General features: G+C 42.1%; 2 protein-coding genes across 2 annotated transcripts in view; one reads left to right on the forward strand and one right to left on the reverse strand.

Annotated features, from left to right (window-relative positions):
- LOC124340915 overlaps positions 1-6,796 on the reverse strand; it is a 41,461-nt gene extending 34,665 nt beyond the window's left edge. The window contains exons 1-3 of the mRNA XM_046793718.1: positions 6,619-6,796; positions 6,346-6,446; positions 5,897-6,120 (exon numbers count right to left, since the gene is read on the reverse strand). The gene's annotated coding sequence lies outside the window, so the exon portion shown is untranslated. The remainder of the gene's footprint in view (positions 1-5,896; positions 6,121-6,345; positions 6,447-6,618) is intronic.
- Positions 320-20,005, forward strand: LOC124340823 (glutamate receptor ionotropic, NMDA 2B-like). The gene is made up of 19 exons (XM_046793528.1): positions 320-1,097; positions 10,433-10,611; positions 12,749-12,942; positions 13,057-13,289; positions 13,731-13,917; positions 14,948-15,098; positions 15,198-15,427; positions 16,353-16,500; positions 16,686-16,869; positions 17,011-17,120; positions 17,261-17,373; positions 17,483-17,606; positions 17,703-17,863; positions 18,365-18,455; positions 18,565-18,655; positions 18,739-18,974; positions 19,068-19,255; positions 19,366-19,437; positions 19,571-20,005. The coding sequence occupies exons 1-19, from the start codon at positions 512-514 to the stop codon at positions 19,611-19,613; spliced, it is 3,321 nt and encodes a 1,106-aa protein (XP_046649484.1). The 5' UTR covers positions 320-511; the 3' UTR covers positions 19,614-20,005.
- Positions 20,006-21,173: the final 1,168 nt, after the last annotated feature.

A 21,173-nucleotide genomic window follows, 5' to 3' on the forward strand; every position in this document is an offset into this window, starting at 1 on the left:
TCTTCAATTTCAAAATGTTGATTTTAGTTGGAAGCTTCACTAACGTTTCAGTACAATTGAATCAACGCCTTGAATCCAAACTTGTGTCCTCCTACCAGCGACAGACGTGTCGACATTCGAAAGACAATTACCGCTGAAATTCTCCCTTTTTTTTTAATTGACTCGATGGAGATGGAGAAGAAGATTATACGGAAAAGGTTTCACCATTTTCTCTCATCGGGGGCGTGCTGCGCGCTCGAGCTGTCCGTGGGCGTAAGAAATGATCGAGACGGACCGACGAGAGTTCCATCGTCACTGCAGCATCAGCTCAAGGCCCGGCTGGACGTGGGTCTATGTGAATTGTAAAATATAGCGGCGGTCAGTGACTTTGAGACGAGCGATTTGTTTTTGTTTTGTTGTAAGTTATTATTTATATATCTACTAGTGTTTGTGCAAGTGTCGCCCAACCGCAGTCCCGAGTGACGTTATTGATATAGTGTTGTTCGCTTCCCACATTGGCCGCCGACTAAAAATGAAGCCTTTGATTCACACCGCAGCGGGCGAGACGGCCTTGATTGCATTCTTAATTCATTTGGCCGGTTGGTGCTTGGCCGGACCAGCAAGCGCCGGTGGCGGGCAAGATTTCATTCGGACAATGGCGGCCAAGAGCAATTGGTCGAGCAACGCGACAATTCACCCGATGGCTTCCTTGCTGTCAGCGCTAGTTGAGGGCGGTAGCCGGACTGGCGATAACGAGGCCGGCGGCGACAATAGTCGGGCGTTGCGAAAGCGACGCTCTGTCAACTCTCTCTACAACGGCCGTTCGCCGTTATCAACAATGACGATGATGAGAGTGGAAGGGTCCGCTACTTACGCGGTTCAATCATCCACCAGTCCAGCGGCGGGGGCGGCGGCCGTTCCAGCCGAACCTGTGGTGAAGCGCGTCTCACTCGGCCTCCTCCTACCGCACACGACGTTCAGAGTCCGGGAGTACAGCAAAGCCGTCCAGGCAGCGATGAACAGTTTGAGGAAACAAGATCTCAGCTTCATCAATTCGTACCGATTCCAAGTATCTGATATCCACACGGACATGCTCAAAGTGAACCCGAGTCCCACAGGTAAGGAAATATCTTTGAACCAACCAACCAACCAGCGCGCATCTAAATTCGTGAAACCCAGAAAAGAAGGGGCGGGAAAAAGATCTATAGTATATACATGGGCCGTCTAATTTATTCCGTCAATTACGAAGAAGCCGAATGTCAAGACCCGCCACGGTCTACACGAATATATAAAAATGAGTTTGCTGTTGCTCAAAGATGAATGGGAACAGTCAACAAATACACGCTGGATAATGTGGAATCCCCCAACAGCGAAAAAAGAAGTGTACAGGGAAGGAGGGAAAGCTCGACTGTGTGTAATATAACAACAGCGCAGCGGTTCAATCAATTTTCCGCATCGCATCCTTGCAAACAGGGAGGGAAAAAAAGAAAGGAGAAGTGCTGGGCAAAGTAACTATAAAGTGCAGGCGATCTCGAGACACAATGCACAAGTGGGGGAACGAATTTCTCACCAGGGACCGAATTCATCAATGCGCTAGACGCGCGCGCTCACAGAAAACATCGTCTTGGACTCATTTATACATAGGCCGAGAGATGCGCTACTACTTTGTCGTCATCCCGTGTGTGTGTGTGTGTGCACACACTGCGACATATACATTCCTGTCTTGTTAGATTGTCGTGTCACTGACACGCACTCTACACGGTTTATAAGTATGTGTACACTATGGGAAAGTAATTGGACAAGATAGGATCAAATCGTTACCGGTACATGTCTCCTCAAACACGTAGATAGACTGGTCAAAAAAGGAGGTAACAAACTAATAACGAACGCGGTGCCAAAGATGAAAGGAAACAAACAGGAAATAAGGATGCTGCAATAATAAAGAAAGCTAATAGCGCAGACGGTATTTCCTATTTTTAAAACATTTTTAAAAGATAAAGCCGGTTACATAATTCACACCCTTCTCGAGTTGCAATGCAAACGAAGGGCAAGAATTAGTCTCTTTGTGTTATGCGAATTGCATGAAGTGTAAACAAAGCACCTAAAGAAAATATAGATGGGCTAGAGCATTATACTGGGACGGCTGGTAGAGTAGACTATTTTTATCCTAGATGACTTGGTGACTAAGGATATTAATTTGAGAACTTGGTGGACTGACTTGTTTTTTTTTTTAAGTATATTATTAAGTGCGGCTGGGAGATCTGTATCCCCTTTGTTCTTGATACACCCACCACGGTGTAATAAAAACGGTTGATGGCTTTATATACGACGTGTAAATCAACAACACCGCAAGCCACCCCTATTTAACTCCCTGAAGGCAAAGTTGCGCACCGTACTAACACACTCCAGCTGCTGGCAGTATTGATTCTTACATGTGAAAAAGAAAAACAACTCCAAAAAAATTTTGTTTTTTCAGCCTATAAACGTATTAAAAAAGCTTTACCGACATTTTCTAAGGAAAACGTCTCAAATAATGAAAGCGGCAGTGCAAAAATCAATCAACGGTGTGAAAGGATCCAGTCACACAAGGCGTTCCCGCTTTTCTCCCGGAAAGGTGTTTTCATCAAGATGCTGAAAGTTAACGATGAAAAGCAACCGAAAGCTTATAAGAAAAAAAAAATTAGTTCTCCGCACCGAAGCATCCGCCAACCCCGCGAAAACTCAAAGTTTAACATCAAAGTTGGCAAAGAAAAAAAAATTTCCTAATATAACTTCTTCCATTTGAGTTCGTGTCTTATAATGATAATCACAAGCTTGGTGAATCGTGACTGATTTCATCCCCCCAAAAATGGGACGCTGATTCGCTGATACTTTGTTGTTTTATTATGTGATTTTTTTTTTAATGCTGACTTTTGTCACGTCTGGGGTATACAATCCTGCATCACAAAACATGCGAGTGTGCGACCAATCAAAGCTTTCGCCGGAGGGGGAGGCCGGAGGTTTGGATCTATCAATCGAATTACGGTTACCGCAACCCAGTTTATAGTATATGAAAATGGACCAATGAACGGTACACCGGTCGACGGCACTATCCTACCAATTGTTCCCTGTAGGCCCAGTGATCCCGCCGAGTCATTTCTCATCCGATGGAAAAGAGGCAAACCAAGCAAAAAGACAAAGAAACACAACCGACGATATCTCGCAGAGTCGGATTCGTTCCAACTGAACGAACCGAGCGTTTCTCTTTTAAGCTCGACTGCTTATATTTTCCATTGCTTTTATATATTTCTTTTCCTTTTTCTTTTTTCACAAAGCAAAAAATAAAAGACACTCTCGGCCAGCACGTCCATTTGTCGTACACTAGTGCAGCTAACCAATCAATACGTTTGGCTAGTTCCTGTATATATAGGAGGAGAAAGTTGATCCTTTGGGACACGAACGATCTGCTATAGATCCGGAAGCCTGGACTTTTGATTTCTAACACTGCTGTGATCCGACAAACAACTCCAATCAAAATTTGTCTCGAATCGACGCCATGTCATCCGTGACGTGATTAAACTTCCTATGCTCATCCATCGCCAGCGCGATCCCTTTCGACATGTGCGTCATCACAGCGATACAAATACAAAAAATGTGTATCGAAATCATCACCGTCGCTCTATACATCAGCATACGTGTCATCATCTTGCTATCACGTTGCTGTCAGCCCTTTTCCGGGCAATCTATCAAGAGTGGCACTTGATGTATATTCACAAAAGGGTGGATTTCGTGTTTATATGTAAATATTACCGAGAAAAGGGAGAGGCGCGACACTTTGCCGGATTCGGTCCTCCTTCTCATTTTTCTCGATATAGCCTATTTTTATTTTTATTTTATTTTTCGTCCCCCCCCCCCTCCCTCAAACTAAAAGCGTGAGCAATAAGAGATGGCCATCTAGACTGACGAGTTTGAGAGTGGGTGAGTGACGTAGTCGTCTATAGGAGCGATCGAACTCTCTCCTTCGGGAGTCGTATAAAGGGACCAGCCTTGCAACCGGACATTCGCCCCGTTATACTTGGGAAGGACAGACACGAAGGGAGTAGTATATAAATAAGGTGTTCTGAAATACGGCCTGGACATTCTCTCGCATCGTATAAGAAATGTTTCGATTACTACTCTGCTGTGAGGGGGTGGCGGCGGCCGTGGCGGCCCTGCGTGGATGCTTGCTGAGCTTGACACGAGCCGAAAGATGCCGACTTTGAATGGGAATTCAGAAAAAAAAAAAAAATCAGTCTAGTGTAAAGAATGACCAGAATAATAATATACAGCAGTCTCTCTATTCGATCCGGTTATTACGGCTGGATAGTGGATAGAGAAAAAAAAGAGACGCTCGCCGGAGTGTCCATTCCGGCGCGGTTGTGTGTTCCATTCCCATCTTTCGCTTCATGTTGGGGAATGGCGAAGAATGTAACAAGATTTACGAGGAGATCATCAGCATTCGTGTAGAGGACCCACCACTCAACATGTTCATCAATCAAGATTCGTTTCGTTTTTCTTTTTCCCGTGTGCTGTCAGCAGTGAGTCAAGAGTAGAGTCGCATCAACATTAAGGATCCATTACAGGAGCCAACGGTTATAGCTCAATGAAATCAGCTTTTGAAAAAGAAGAAATGACTAACGAGGAAATGACGTGTGCATTCCAGCTGGCAGCTCCATGATAAGCGCTTTGAATCATATAACCTCCCACCCACCCTTTTTTTGTGTGTCTCGGCATCATATGGAGACACACCCACAGCCAGGCTCATAATTTTAGACTCGGAATCTTCCTATCATTCCTGCCTCATGGATACTTTCGCTTCCAGCGGGGACGATTTAAAAATTATGAATGCGCATTTGTCTTCCGTCTACCGCGTCGCAAAAATAGACGCCTGGGGCGGAATATGCGCGTACCCGGCCGCCAAAACGACTCCCAGCGGCCGCCAAAGAGTGAATAGGCAATTCTAAATGGGCAATCGGTCTGCATTTGGTGATCCCGGTATTACACGAGCAGAATCGCTCACCTTTTCATCAATTACCAAAAAAAAGGGAGGGGATGAAGGAAGAAGAAGCGATGGGAATTAATTAAAGCTGTCGGTGCGACGACGACAACTCAATGTGCAGCGACACAGGGGGGAGAGAATATTCAAACGTCAGGAGATAAATTAACGTCTGGGCAGAAAACCGCTTTTGGGTTCCACTCTGTACAGAAAACGTGCAACTAACCTGAAAGCGACGAATGTAATCATGCAAGTGAGGAACTAATTTAATTGCTTTCTCATCTTCTTCTCGTGTAAGAAAATGAGGTTTCCGGAAGCGAATCGAGAAGCAGACACATATTGACTATAATTTCCGAATTTAGTCAACTGGCAAACTATTCAGATACTTGACATTCACCATTTGTCGAAGCTGCATAGCTGTTGACACATCCAATATTACTTTAAAGCCCATCGTCGTACGTGTTTCACTCGACCCACGACATCCAGCCGGGTGCTGTACTTGGCCGGAATCAATAGACGCCATAAAGATAGACGCTGAGGTTTATCAAAGGAAATCAACTGTGTCGACAATGTTCTTTAAGCTTCAAAGTGAATAACGAGCCTCTGTGGTGGCAGGTCCCTATTGGTCATCAAATTTTCTTGAAGTGTTTAAAGTTAAAAAAAAAAAAACACCCACAGACAAAGTTGTGAGGTAAACAAAAAAAGGACCTGATCTGCAGTCTTTTTACAAATGAGCAATCTGGTTATTTAATGAACCCTAACTGAGTAAACAAAAATGGGAAGAAAACAGTTCCAGCCTACGGCTTAGCTCAAGAATAGTCGTACGTCTTCGTACTACGTTACAATTTTTAATCAACGCCGACAATTAGCTAAAAAGAAAGAATAGAAATGAATTTTTCCTACCTTTAGGTCTGGGAGATACAGCCAGGAATCCACAAGGTTCCGTCCACAGTAAAGTTGAATACGCCAGACAGGATAGGGAAAAAAAAGGGGTCCTTGTGAATACACCCACACATCACATGGGTGTACACGAGAACTTAGGAGATTTAATGAAAGGGGAAATAGGGATCTGTAACTCGACTCGACCGGCATCGATAGTTTCGCGAATCCAACGGGATGCTGTATATCTAAATAAAAAATGGGTTACGAAAAAATGTTTACAGAAATGACAAGAAAAGTTGTAAATAAAAACAGTGGGTTAACTCCTTAATTTTTAATTAACAGGAGAATTTAAATTTCCCATGTAATACATTGCATTTATCAAGTCCATTTCGGTCAATTTATCTATTGTCAAACATCATCAAAATATCCAGCCAGCAGGTGATAGGAATAAAAGTAACGAAAATCATTACCCAAACAATGACACGTATCAGGTTGTTGCTGATGTCACACCAATACCATCACAAGCAATACTGGCATTTTGTGGCTATGACGGCTAGCCCAGGCCTCAAATCTGCACGAAGGAAAAAGTTTAAGTACAAAAACAAACTGCCATGCATCGACAGGGGGTTTTAACATGATAAATTCTGTAGTCATGAACTAGCATTTCAAAAATTAGTAACAGGTTAACTCTTCTATTTAAGCTCCCATAATCATTTTATATTTGAATTCTTAGTTTCATTTACCTGTAAAACAACATGGAGTGAGTATTAAGCTATTCTATAGCGAGACGACCCAGAGTTCTGACCCGACGACAACGTTTTTGTAACTTTTTTAATTGTGCTATTTTTCGTGCAGCCACGTGTACAATTCCGAAAAAGTGATGTATACCTTTTTCTTTGTAGCTTATCTGATATTAGTAGGACTAAGGCGGGAAAAGGAAACCTCAGACTTCATCTCTTTAAAAAAAAAACTTCTAAACAAAATGAAAGCAGACGACACTTTCTTGTACTATATTCTATTAGCCATAAGCCATCTTTAAAAATCGATAGGAAAACTTTAAAAAAAAGTGACAGTAGGAAATCAGCTACCTGCGATGCGGTAGCAAGGAAGGGCTGTTAATAATAAAATTTGATCAAAGAGAATATGATCTATCTTCTGCTGCAACTATGACGTTGAGAATTAATTTCATATCTGTATATGCTTTCGCTTCTTATTTATTTATTAGATAACCCTATACTTATCACGGCAGGGAAAATATTTATCATCCAGTAACTTCTAGTCTTCTATAGGATTTGAACCGTAGATAGCGGCGTGGCAAATCAAGCCTATACCACTGAGCTACTGAGTAATGCAAGACGAAAAGAAAACTTTTTATATAATCTCATCTAATACTGTTTTAGGATATGATCTACTACCGGAAATAGTAATGACCGGATATGCGGCCATGGTATAATGGATATAGCATCTAGCGTTGTATGAAAATGTCCCGTGTTCGATTCCCACTTCCTCCACATTGCCTTCCATTGTTGTCCCTCATCTGTATAATACTATAACTATGCATGTACTAACCCTAACAACTTAACCCTAACTCTCAACGACTAATACTAACACTAACTACTTAACCCTAACTCTCAACAAATAATACTAACACTAACTACTTAACCCTAACTCTCAACGACTAATACTAACTACTAATAACTAACACTAACACTCTAACACTCACTATACTAACAACTGATATGCGCGGCATATAAAAAAAAACATGAGATACATTCGTTGGGGCAAGTCAGATCGATTATCATTGTAAGACGTGGGACAATCTTGTACGCCGCAGTACTCGAATGTTGGCTACTGCTGTAATAGACCGGTATTCGAGATGACAAACCCTGAACGATAAAATCTTTTTTTTTTTTTGAACGACATTAATGAAACCTTTAACTAACTCGGCAGAGGAGATGCGCTTAGATGATAATTTCATTCTATAATTTCTCCTCTGGCTTTCATCTAATAGAAAATAAGAAATATGGAAAAATCGCTACTAAAGCACTGCGAGAGCCAGAGAATAAAACTCCGGCCGTGTATAGGAATGTCTAGAGGAAAAGACGAACAGGAATACATATCTCGGACACAAAAGAGCAACAAGTTATTGGCTTGGTCTTCTTTTTTGGCTGTTTGGGGGAGAGATAAGGAGGGCGACATACCTGTGGGATATATCGCATGCCGCCCGGTCGTTATTATTAAAAGCGGAGAGAAAAGAAAAATGCAACACAATAAAAATAGCTGAAACCTACATATAAATCAATAATGACGAGTGCTGTCTGTCGCAAGTTTTTAAATCCACCACAATGCAATGGACTTTTTCGGCCGTCACTGTGTGACCCATACGCGGTGCACTAGTGTGTATGGCGACTTGGATGACTCTGCTTATGCTTATTACTATCGGATTTTTTTTCTAATTATACTAGAGCGTGAGGAATAAGTAAAGCGAGCAAGGAGCCAAGGACCAATGATTTTAGAGAAGAAAAGGGATCAAGTATTCTTCATTTCCTCTTATTTTTACGCCAAATTTCCTGTATTATACGTGTCAAGACAAAAGTTACTCTCTTCAATTGGGACTTTTCCAGCTAGCTGTCTATATGATCAATCTAGTTATCATCCTTTTTGGCCTCTTATCGGCTCATGAATTGGTAAGCTCCGGTAATTTACTGACGAGCACAAATGAAAGAATACACAAATACCCATTCGGATGTCTGTTATGGGTACAGTGCCAAGCATGTATTTAAGCGCATATAACAGTTTTTGATTGAGTCAACAAGCCAAGGAGAAAGAAGCGACAGATAGACCACAGAGTCTATAAACATGTCACAAAATCCATCCGATAAATCCGCGATGCTGAAGGGAAACGGCAAATAGAAAAGGAGGAGAAAAGCTCAGCAAGCCGAACTGAACTATAAATCCACTAGTGGCGGTGATCCTCTTCTGCGGATGGAAGATTCTGCGAGTACATAAAGGGACGTTTCCCTTTATTCGGCGTGTTCACCAGTTGATCAGACGTCACTCTCAGGTTTCTTTGTATTGTTAAGGGAAAAATCGGTGCCTACATTTCCAGCTGGAGCAATATTTGAATACCAGAAGCTGTCGTTGCGCCAAAGGAAAATATTATTGGAGAGATCAGAATTTTGCCTTTTTTTTTTCAGTTGACGCCGTTCCGTTGCGTAGCGCAATTTTCAAAGCAGATGGCAGTCTCAGGCTAACGTCAATACATCCCCCCCCCCCTATTCACCTTCTAGCGTTCTAGGGGTGCGTGAAGGGCAAATAGGATCAATCCTTGAAGGATCAGCCAAAAGTACTCTATCCTCCAAGTCTCATTAACTTACATTCACCGAAGATTGCCTGCAGTTTACCATACAGACTAACATCATTGGCGTGAGTGTAGGGAACAGAGCCAAAAGAATACGCGCAACTGCCATATAGCCCTCGGGAGAATGGCATTGCATTGACTTTCAGAGCTCTTATAGAAAAAAGAAAAGATATTTACAGCTCACGATTTCCTTTTATTGTCAAGTTAAAAATCATCTCGCGACTTCAAAGCCATTATGATAATATCCAAAAAATACTCTGGAATAAAGTGCATGCCGGTGCTGTTAGTGTATTGTTCTTATATAGTGTCAGCAATGAGATGTGCAGCTGAAATAAAATAAATGACCCATTTTTATTCTTTAAAATTCATCGAAAACACTCTTCTTCTTCTTCTTATTTCATTTCCCATATCTGAAACAAGTCGTAAAATAACTACAGTGGTCTATAGCACTCCCGAGCGACAGTTGCTGCTGCTACTGCATACGCTGCAAATTAAACTATTCATGGGCCACACTTTTGAATTTTTGTGGGGCGGAGGAAAATGCTATTATTATTCTTTTTTCGGGGCGTATAAAAAGAAACGCCCATATTCTTTTTGTTTTTTTACGACTTGATAAATAAAAATTCGGTTGCCATGTCATATAATATAATCTACTGACAGTAGTGACCGGGAAGAATTCTTGGAAGATAATGTGTAACGTTTGTTCTCCCTTGATCGATCAATGGGGCACTTTATACATTGGCGGATGAATAATGTGGCAACGGCGACAACGAACTCTATAATACGTGGCTCAGTTCCTATACTTTGTATAGTATACTATACATATAGTCGATGTAGTCAATGTCTGGCCGACGAACGTGTTGGAACATATCTGAATATGCAATTGCGGTCGGTTGCCGGCAAGTTGCCGGAATGGAGAGCTAGCGATGCATGGGCCGTGTACAACTGCAGTGGGACACTGCCTGGCTGATTTATTGGAAACTTCAACTCCATCTTGGCGATGACGCGCTTGTTTGAATTGTTGATGGGTGTGTTCGCGGTGGGATGAAACCTTATTCCTCGCTCAGCGCGGGCTTAAAGTTGAAATGCGGCTCGTCAATTTTCTAGGCATATCATCCAAAAATAAAAATAAAAAAAGCTGTCTGCTGCAATATAACTTGGGATCTTTTGCTCTCTTTTGTTTGTCTGTCATGCAGCTATTCTGGATATGGTATGCGAAACGTTCCTGAAGCGCAACGTCTCGGCCATCCTGTTCCTGTCCAACACGGAACTGTACGGACGTAACATTGCGGCCGCCCAGTACTTCCTGCAGTTGACCAACTACTTGCGAATTCCTGTCGTCGCCTGGAATGCCGACAACTCCGGATTAGAAAAGGTACAATCAATGCTGCTGGATTGTATGGCATCGCGATTATTTTCGATCGCATTAATTCTTCCGACACACATCCGATTCCCCTTGAACCGTCGTCGTCGTCGTCGTCCATCCAGCGTGACGCCATTAAGCTTAGACTAAGGTCGCGCCAAGGTTTATGATAAAGTCGTATCGATCGCGTATAGAAAGCTATATAGCCGGTACATATGCAGTATAATATAATGCTAAGGCACTGTTTTCGTTAAGCATAATAACGTATTGTGATTATATGCAGACTGTAATAGACTGGATATATAGCTCGACATTATTCTTTGAAACCTTGATGGATTTCACGTGTCGCACCCCCTGAGGTGACCACTCAAGACTTTTTTTTGTTGTCTCGACTCAATACTCTCTCACTCATTCTCTCTCTCTCTTTCCCTCAGCGCAGTTTTTATGACGTTGTAAACGTTTAGTTTTATATCTCAATTTTATCTTTCAAACTTTCTTTTATAGAGGTTGGTTTGAAAAAAAGAAGTTGCGGTCCAACCTTAAATACTTTTCGGTAGCTAGCGGAGTACAGACAATATAGGCCGTTGGTTCATACAGCAGAAGACCAACTTTTTTCGACTGCCCCTAATGAAATTTGGCAAGTTAACTAAGCCATTGCCCTCACGTCATTCCGTATATCAAATAGACTCTAACAAGATTTTGTTTCTATGATGGGATGTAAGAAACCGCAGATACACGAGTCGGACTTAATTAAGTTGGAATTATAGGGTCGTATTTTAGTTTGGGATTACGGTACACAATACATATGAAACAAAAGAAGTCGCACATAATATGTATGGTACTATATACTACAAGTTGGGCTCCTATACCGCTGTCTCGTATTCTGTCGTGAGACGAGATATGTACACATGCACTTTCTTTGGTTTTTTTTAAATATTGTACTCGCCATCGTTCACGACCGAATAGACCCAACGTATAAAATAAACTGGAACGTGTTTTAAGAGAAGAAACTTGTGAGCTGATTATCTCTTGAGATCACTTGCATGTATCAGTTCAAGCTTGCTTGTAAACGTTGTACACAGCACTTTGGCACCACTTAGCTGTTTCCCATTGGAGGTTGGACATCTATACATTTTTTTTTTATTCATTTATTTGGTGAGACAAGTGGGAACCAATTATTTTTAATTGGGTGGTGAATTGGAGGGCCAAAAAACGATCCGTGCATTTACACCGCATCATATTCGTGTATAAAACACGAATAAAGCATTAAATCAAATGTTAAGGCGTTTCAAACTGTATATGTTTGAAATGTGGTAGAATCAATACTACTATGCAAGGCGGACTACGTATGTCTTGTCGTCGTCGCCCGCTTTGGGAAAACCTTTTCACTGCTGCGGATAGATTTGAAATGTGGTTGTCGGTTCGGTGGACGACTTCTCCAATGATATACTGCGCTGAAATAAAATAAAAATAAAATAGAAAATTTCTAGCGGATGCTGGACAAAGAACGAGTGTCTGTATATAGATAAACAAGATAGGAACCCGACAAAGACTGGTTATATTCGCTGGCCGTCACACGGCACCCAAAAAAAATATATTTAGACAGGATGTTCAGTTAGTTTCACGCACGAAAAACCTCTTTCTCGTATATTCACAATAAATAAATGAATAAAAAAAGGCAAAGAAAAAACATTGCTAGACATTTTTCTGCTTGGTGAAAGCAGCCATAGAAACGGAAGTTTCACCTACTGTTTATTATAACGTGGACTGACACAGTGTCATGGAGAAGATTTTTCTCTATCTCCCAGCACATCGAATTCTAGAAAACTACGAAAATAAATCTGGTCGGTGATACTGTGAGTCTTTCACAGCTGGTGGAGCACAACTGAATTTATGTTTAGTGACTTGACGACAGTTACGGAACGTTTCTTTTTTTTTAAAGATTTGTTACCGGTCGGAACATATGACGAAGTATACATGCATATTGTTTGCACTGTCTCAATCAACAAATTTTCGTAACTTAAGGCTTATTTCAATGAGCAGTTACTATAGTGCAAAGAACTACTATAGTGCAAATAATACACAGTTACATACTAAGTAGTATTGTCTCTTGATCTGATGGTTGTATCCACATCCGCACTTTCATCAGAGGAGCGCCGGAAATAACTTGGTAATCCAGCTAGCCCCGTCGGCATCCCATCAGGCCAACGCCATGCTCTCACTTCTCAAGCGCTACTCCTGGAAACAATTCTCCATAGTCACATCAACGGTGGCCGGCTACCGTGAATTTATCCAAGCAGTCAGCGAAGCAGCTTACAAGTTTGAATCGCACAACAGCTACAAGTATAAAAATTCAATTCAATTCCTTTCCTTTAATTATGACTGCTGATCAATCGATCTTTTGGCAAATTTATTTAAAAAAAATGAAACAATGTTTTTAATGATGTGGTTGGGCAGATTCAAAATATTGGGCACCGTCCTGGTGAACAATAACGCCAGCAACCTCGGCAGTCTTTTGGGAACAGAAGCAAGAATTCTGCTGTTGTACTCGACACGCGAAGAGGCGCGTTCCATTCTCAAGACAGCCGGCCAGATGGGCCTGACTGGCGACAAGTACGTGTGGATCGTGACTCAGAGCGTCATCGGCAGCACAACGGAATCGCCACCCGAATTTCCAGTTGGGATGTTAGGTAAGTTTTTTGTCGTTGTTTTTTTTTTTCTATCTTTTTCGTCCAGCAACGTCAAGTCCACTGTCTCCAGAGAGAGACTGAAAGTCCCCCCCCCCCCCCCCCATTAAAAATGATCACAATAAACAACGGTTTGGGCCACAGCTAGATATGGTAGTATATATCTATATTCTTGCTGAAATGAACTATCTAACCGGCTGGCTGGGCGTCGTGTACGCTCGGCCCTTGAGTTCTTTGTTATGTAAGAGTAAGACGGCAGCAGCAGCGTCCAATTTATTCCGTTTCCCTTTGTTTCATTCATTGTCATCTCTCCTTTCGCCCTTTCGTTCAAAATGTCATCCGGGATTGGGACCTTATAAGGGATCTCTGCGGAGTCTAGCCCCCGGCCGGCTGCGTGTATTATAATGAGAACAGTTAGGGACACTATACATTTGATTTGTGCAGGTGTTCATTTCGAGACGACGGACAACCAGCTGACCAAGAGCATATCAACTGCTCTCAAAGTTTTTGTCAATGGAGTGGAGGGCTTTCACCGCGAGTCGAATGCATCGACCCTGCTCAGCCCCAAGGTTTCCTGTGAAGACTCGACATCCACGTCATCTCGTTGGGCTCAAGGCGAGCAGCTCTTCAAGTGAGTTCCTGTTGTTCCATCCGTTTCCGTGTCGTCGTTGTAGATTTTTCACTATCAGCGCAAAATTCATTTCAGATATCTATACGAGTCTAGTTATTGCTTTTAATTTTCAGTGCCATAAACACCGAAAATAATCAGAGGAGTCTAATAAAAGTTAATCGGATTATTCCCTTTCTTTCTGTTGCTACGACAACAGCGCCATGGCTGTTGTCGTCGTATGAGCCTGCAGGCTCATTACTATTGTACTGGGCCATAGAAAAAGGAAGAGTCAAATTTCCCGTAATGGACGAGTAATGCTCGAATAATAAACTTTAACTTTGTTATCAGGTGCGCTATAGATCCCTATATGTTCTAAGCCGAGTACTCGAGCCTAAAAGCTGTCCGACAGCGTTTCAAATTTCCTTGACGTAGAATAAAAAAAGGAACCCCACTTTGACGCGCATTGACGGTCACCCGAACCGCGCGCCTAAAGAATCAATAAATACTGGATATAGTGTGTGCATATGGATATCTCATATTTTTTCGGTTCCAGCGCGGAGAGCAAACACAACGGAGAGTGTGGCGGCAAACACACAATGCCTTGCAGAGTACAGTGGCCGATACAAACAATAAGATTACCTCTGAGCCTTTGAGATGGGCAAGTTTTTCAACCGTTATATAGAAGCATCAATGCTTTAACTTGGAATAAAATTGTTGTTAAAAATACCACAGCATACAGAGAGCTAGGGGGCGGCCAGACTTAAGGCAGTTTTACTTTTTAGACCACTGGAAGAAGAAGGAAAAATAAATTTGTGAAAAAACAACTTTGCTTTCCTGCTGTGCCAGTCAGGGATTCGTCTATAGTATTATGTTATTGCGCGGAATTCCTTTCGGGAAAGCGAGCGGCAAAACGCAATGGAATGAAGAAAAAAAAGGACCAGCTGTAGCTATTATTATTATATAAGGATGATGTGTTATTTGACTTCAGGAGCGTGGGTAGTATTTTTTCGATAACCTCATTTTTCCCCTTTTTCATTCACTTTTTTCAAAGATATCTTCAAAATGTGCGGATTGATGTCGATCCTGGCAGGCCGTCGCTGGAATTCGACGCTGACGGGACCCGCAGTTCGGTCGAGCTGACGATCGTCAATTTACAACCGAGTAATAGCGGTGGATCTGGTAGAGAACTTCTATGGAGACAAGTATATAATCCGTCGGCTTTTTTGCTTAATCAGATTTATGACAAATTAATTATTTCTTTTTTTGTTGTTTGGTGTGTAATTGTTTAAAAAAAATAAAAGATTGGCCATTGGCACTCGTGGAAGAAGGATGGACTCGATATCCAAGACATCGTGTGGCCCGGTCACAGTCACGTACCACCTGAAGACGGTCCTGACAAGTTCCACTTGAAAGTTGCTTTTTTGGAGGAGCCGCCGTTCATCAGCATCGTGCCGCCTGATCCGGTTAGCGGTCGCTGTCCTGTCAGCCATGGAGTACCTTGTCACGTTGGCAACCATGTTCCGCTGAACGGGTCAGACTCTTGTCCCCTTTACTTTGTCAACTGTCTAGCTAGTCAATGTTGACTTCAAAAACCGTTTGTGTACTTTAAGTACAGTAGATTAACCAGATGCCCTATATAAGTTCACTCGCCTGGCAGAACGCGCGTAGGTGATAAGTTGATAACTCGATTTCTCTCTTTCAACGGAAAAGGTAAACAAGGGAAATAATAATAAGAGCTGACGCTAGAATAATGCTAGGAGACGTTTCAGCGATTACATTCGAATGGAAAGAAACCTAGCTATATTATTATATTCAAAAGGTGTGTGTATCATAGAATACAAGTTGCATTATGCCTCAACCATAGCACCGTATGATTTCTCAGCTCTCATATTCCTTATATCCGCCTCTTCTCCGTATAGATTTTTCTCTTCAAAGAGACGAATAATAATAAAAATAAAAAAAAATCCTGAATATATACAGAGTAAATTGCTAGTTTCCAAAATTCTTCCTCCTATTCACGAGGGGGGAAAAGGAAATGAAAGATATCCACGTAAACCATTTATTAGATGCTTTCGTCTTGGATCTTGCGGATCACGTAAACATATGTTTGGCGGAATAAGTCTCAAGACGGGAAAAAAAAACCCCGCGATAACAGAAAAGAACATACAAACCCTTCACAGAATCTGATCTTATTAGATTTGTTTAAGTAAAAAAAAAAAAAGTTTAGACTGGCAGATCGGACGTTAGACAAAGTTGCTGCTGGCTTTGACGTAATCCAGCAATGCTGCTTATATTATTCGGCGGACGAAATATCAAATTGTAAAGAAAGTTTGCCTGGGCATTCGGAAACGCGAGATAGGCCGAGAGTCATTTTCTTTGTTGGGTTTTCTGTTAACGAAGGCGGGCGTTATCTGTTGTGCGCCCATCTAACATCTAAATTTCATGGCGAATTTCAGGGAAACTGATCCGGGGCTGTTTCCAGCACGAAACGTGACGCAATGTTGTTCCGGCTTCTGCATCGATCTGCTTGAAAAGTTCAGCGACGATCTCGGCTTTACTTACGAACTCATCAGAGTGGACGACCCAAAGTTCGGCACTCACGTGGTAACATACAAGTTCCCATTCAATGGTTAGATTGATACAGTCTAGCCTTTATATATACACACGTATAATAACTAGCGCTATGTATAGATGCCTGTACAGTCGATATTTCCTATTACACCGCGAACTGTGTTTAGAGTGAAGTATAAACCTGAAAATTACCTCGTCTCTATAAATCAAAAACTCAGAATGGAAGGTGGAACGGGCTGATGGGAGCGCTGGCCAATCGCAGAGTGGATATGGTCATGACATCTCTTACAGTCAACGCCGAGCGGGAGCACGTCGCTGATTTCACAATTCCTTTCATGGAGACGGGCATCGCTATTTTGGTGGCCAAGAGGACCGGCATCATTTCGCCAACTGCATTTCTAGGTAATATAATAACATATACAGTATAACCCGAAAGGTCCACAATAACTGCTGTGTGCATCGTCGCCAACCAAAAGTAAATGTCAGAGTATATATTTTATATGTTTATACAATTCGGTGTTGTTTTTCGGTTGGGCCACACAGAGCCGTTCGATACGGCGTCTTGGCTTCTCGTCGGCGTCGTTGCCATTCAAGTAGCCGCCCTGGCCATCTTCCTCTTCGAGTGGCTCTCTCCGTCCGGATACAACATGCAGGTGAGTGTCTAGTTCTGGATAAAGTTACGTGTAGTATATACCGCTATACGTTGTAGAGTCAAGTTATATAGTTGACTCGCTCTTACCCTTGTAAAATATTGACATTTCTTGTGATGCTGATGCTATACGTCTATACACAGTTATCCGCTCCGACCAATCAGCGTTTCTCGCTTTTCCGGACCTACTGGCTCGTCTGGGCCATCCTTTTCCAGGCATCTGTCAACATCGACTGTCCAAAGGGGTTCACATCGAGGTTTGGAGACCTGAAAGCTGATTTGCATGCGCCCCATATACACTATATACATTATACAGTGTGCTTAAGACTTTGCAAATATTGGATTATATTATCTCTTGGGGCGCAGATTCATTTCCAACGTCTGGGCCACATTCGCCGTCGTGTTCCTGGCCATTTACACTGCCAATCTGGCGGCCTTTATGATCACTCGCGAAGAGTTCTACGACCTGAGTGGCGTCGAAGACCCGCGGGTATTAGTATTTTTGAATTTATGAATGGAAATTTCAGAGAGAGGTTTTGTTCTGCATCGGCTCCCCTATTGTGTGTGTGTGTGTCCACGCCGACAGCTGATGAGCCCCAAGAGTCACGAGCCGCCGTTCCGCTTTGGCACCGTGTCCAACACTCACACGGAGGCGACCATTCTCCGGCACTACAAGGAGATGCACTACCACATGCGCAACTACAATCTCAACGAAATTAGAGCCGGAATCGAAGCTGTCAAACGAGGGTAAATACTAAATAGATCGTTGATCGAAACTACATTTTTTGTTTTATTGATCGCGGCCATCAGTCTTCTCCTTAGGGTGGTAGTGTTATTTTTAACAATGGAAGGAAAAATCAAAATGGCTTTCAATTACTCTATTAGGAGAAAATTGCGTTATACAGTATATAACAGTTAATATATAGTTTTGTAACAGCATTTTGGGCGGAGAATAAAATACTGCCGTCGAAAGTTATGTTGACTCGATAGATAGTTGTCTGAAGAAAAGGACACATAGTGTGATGGACAATGGGTACTCGGACACAACAGCTAGCTAAGTTTCTGTTGACGCAATAGTCGTAAAGGGAACGAATCAAATCAATTCAATGTGGAAATCTCGTTTTCTATGGTTTGACCCACAATTCCAGTTTGGGTAGGAATAAATAGCTAGACAGAAATGGAAAAATATAGTGTAATCGTGAGTGTTTCTAAAAATTTGTTTTCTCATCTCAATTCGAATTTGCGTAGTGAATTGGACGCTTTTCTTTACGACGGCGCAGTGCTCGACTATTTGGTGGCCCAGGACGAAGAATGTCGTCTGTTAACCGTCGGATCGTGGGTAAGTCACACAATTAAGTTTCGAAAAGGTCAAAGTGATATATATATATGCTAGAGATCTTTATAAACGTCGTCCAATTTTGGGACATTTCCATTTCCGGGCGGAGTAGTACGCCATGACAGGTTACGGTGTCGCCTTCCCTCGCGGCTCCAAATATGTGGCGCCTTTCAACGAAAAGCTGCTGGAATACATTGAAAACGGTAAATATAATTGGAAATAAAGCTCAATCCGCCCGGCGGATAGTCCATTGACGTTGAAGTGAATCCAACCGCGTTGAATAAAGGCGACGTCGATCGTTTGCGTCGCTTCTGGTTAACCGGCGTCTGTAAGCCGTACAAGGAGGAGCGCCAGTTTTCCGAGCCGCTGTCAACCGAGCAATTTCTGTCCGCCTTCTTGTTGCTCCTCTCGGGCATCGGACTGGCCTTTCTCCTCCTCGGTCTCGAGCACATTTACTTTCACTCCATCCGCCCCCATCTCACATCACCGACGACCGGCGCTTGCTGCTCCCTCATTTCGATTGTGAGTTCGCCATCGCTGTGGCCCGGATTATATAGCCCGTCATTTCTTCTTCATCCTTCCATTGCGGATTCTTTTGATTTATTTTTTGGATAGAACATGGGCAAGTCGCTGACATTCCGGGACGCCGTTTTCGAAACGCAGGACAGATTGAAATCGCATCGCTGCCGCGACGCCATCTGTCGCTTGCATTTGCGGAGACTGAATCTCCAGCTGGATGTAACGCGGAAGAGGATCCGCCAACTGGAGAAGCAACTCGGCGGCGGCAGCAATCAATATCTCGGGTAAGGTGAAATATAAGTTATGCTGGATGCTAGCTAGGGGGGTAAAATAGATTTGTCACTACTTTACATAATAAAGGAAAATTTTTTAAAAAATTATTATTCGATATCAGCCCTACAGGGAATGATAAGCATCAGGCGATTGCCGAGGAAAAAAACGTAATGGAATGCCCAGCGACGATGCGGTAATGTTTATTTTAAATATTTTTTTGGTGTTGTATAATTGTTACGTATATACGTCGCTTAAGTAATTGTATGGTCATTTGTGTGTAGAGTATGCACCAACTAATGAGTTACTTTTTTATAAATATGAAACAGCCAACCATTGGACGAAATTCCTGAAATGGAAACAGTCCTGTAGGGTGATGGTGTGCGCATCGATCCGTTATTAGGAGCGAACTTCGACTGTTGATCTTACACTTCAGTCAACAAGTTTTCCAGGAAATTGATTTTATGGAAATCATCTAGATCTATCCAATTGCAAAACCTGGCAACGGCCTCCACGCCAAAGGGAATTTCACAAGTGGACGCAACGTAACGCATAATCAGCAATCCTGTAGGTCCGTGCTGTTTTTCCGCTGCGAGGGTCATTAAAACGTGATGTAATGATGAATGATTGAAACTGATAATAATCAAGAAAAATATTGATGGTGATGGCGGTGCCGATAAACGATAAGGAAATCGTTTGGAAATCATAATTATATCTAGTTAAAAATTTTAATGAGCTGTTCAATACAAAGTTGATGAGATGATTGTTGCTGCGATTTGAGAGCTTTTATATATAAAATGGTCAAGCTTAAAATTGTGACGCACGAGACTAGACAAACAACTCGGTTGTGACGGTCAAATTTTAAAATTCTGCTGTCTGCACACTAATCAGCACATGACACCTCGGAAGCAGGTTGGCTCTGGATTTGTCTCCTTGAGCTTAATACGTAAGACAAGAAACATCCGACTCGGAGCGGTTTTGGCTGTCGTCTTTCTGCCATGGCTACAAGAATAATTGAATATAACAAGGGCGGAAGGCGGTAACAGGGTCCAAAGTTTCGAATTAATTTACTTTGATTTATTCTTCAGGGATATTTTACGAACATATATTATGCATCGTGATGACCGATGGGTGGGTTTCTAGCGGATGCATTTTTCACGTGAGAAATTAAAATATTTGTTTTTTTAATTAGTTTTATTTTTACGAATTCTTTGTGCGCACTCATCTCCATTGCAATGGATTCTTCCGCGTGACAGCATTGCCTGTTTTAGGTTGAAAAAGAAAGGGTTTTCACTTTTGCCTGGAGCAGATTTGTTGGAGAATCCTACCCTCATTAATATCTACCGTCCTTTCCTTGTTTGTTGTTATGCAATCAGCAGCGCAATTTTTCAAGATACAGTTAGGAAAAAAAAAATAACTAAAAAAAAAAAGGAAAAGAGAATCAAAGAGATGCTCACAATGTCTAAATTAGTACAACGAATGCCAGAACGGAAGGACGGAAAAGACATTTTCCTCTACAAATTATATTACATTCTGTCCTGCTAACGGGTCGGTTTGATGGCATCGTTTCTGTTGTGGCTTAATTCTTGTCACATCTTTATTGTCGGGGTCGAATTCAAGTGTGGGAGGATAGACGCGGCCACTTACTCGCGTTTCTAGGAAGTCGGGAATTCCTCTGATTAAATACATACTGGACTATTGGTCTAGTGAGGTTTTCAATTCAGAGTGAATGGGAGTAGGGGCTATGCTGGGAGTATGTATACATGGAGTACACTTTCTTTTTGTTAGTCACATTCACAGTGGAATGTCCAGGCTAAAATCTGCTTCTTTATTACATAACAAGGAAGATCAATAAAACATCAGATACGGGGTTACATGATAACGTAAAAAAAAGTAGAAGATACTGCGGGACATACAAGGAATATCACCGCG

The sequence above is a fragment of the Daphnia pulicaria genome, chromosome 5, assembly GCF_021234035.1.
Source record: "Daphnia pulicaria isolate SC F1-1A chromosome 5, SC_F0-13Bv2, whole genome shotgun sequence".
Classification (NCBI taxonomy): Eukaryota; Metazoa; Arthropoda; class Branchiopoda; order Diplostraca; family Daphniidae; genus Daphnia; species Daphnia pulicaria.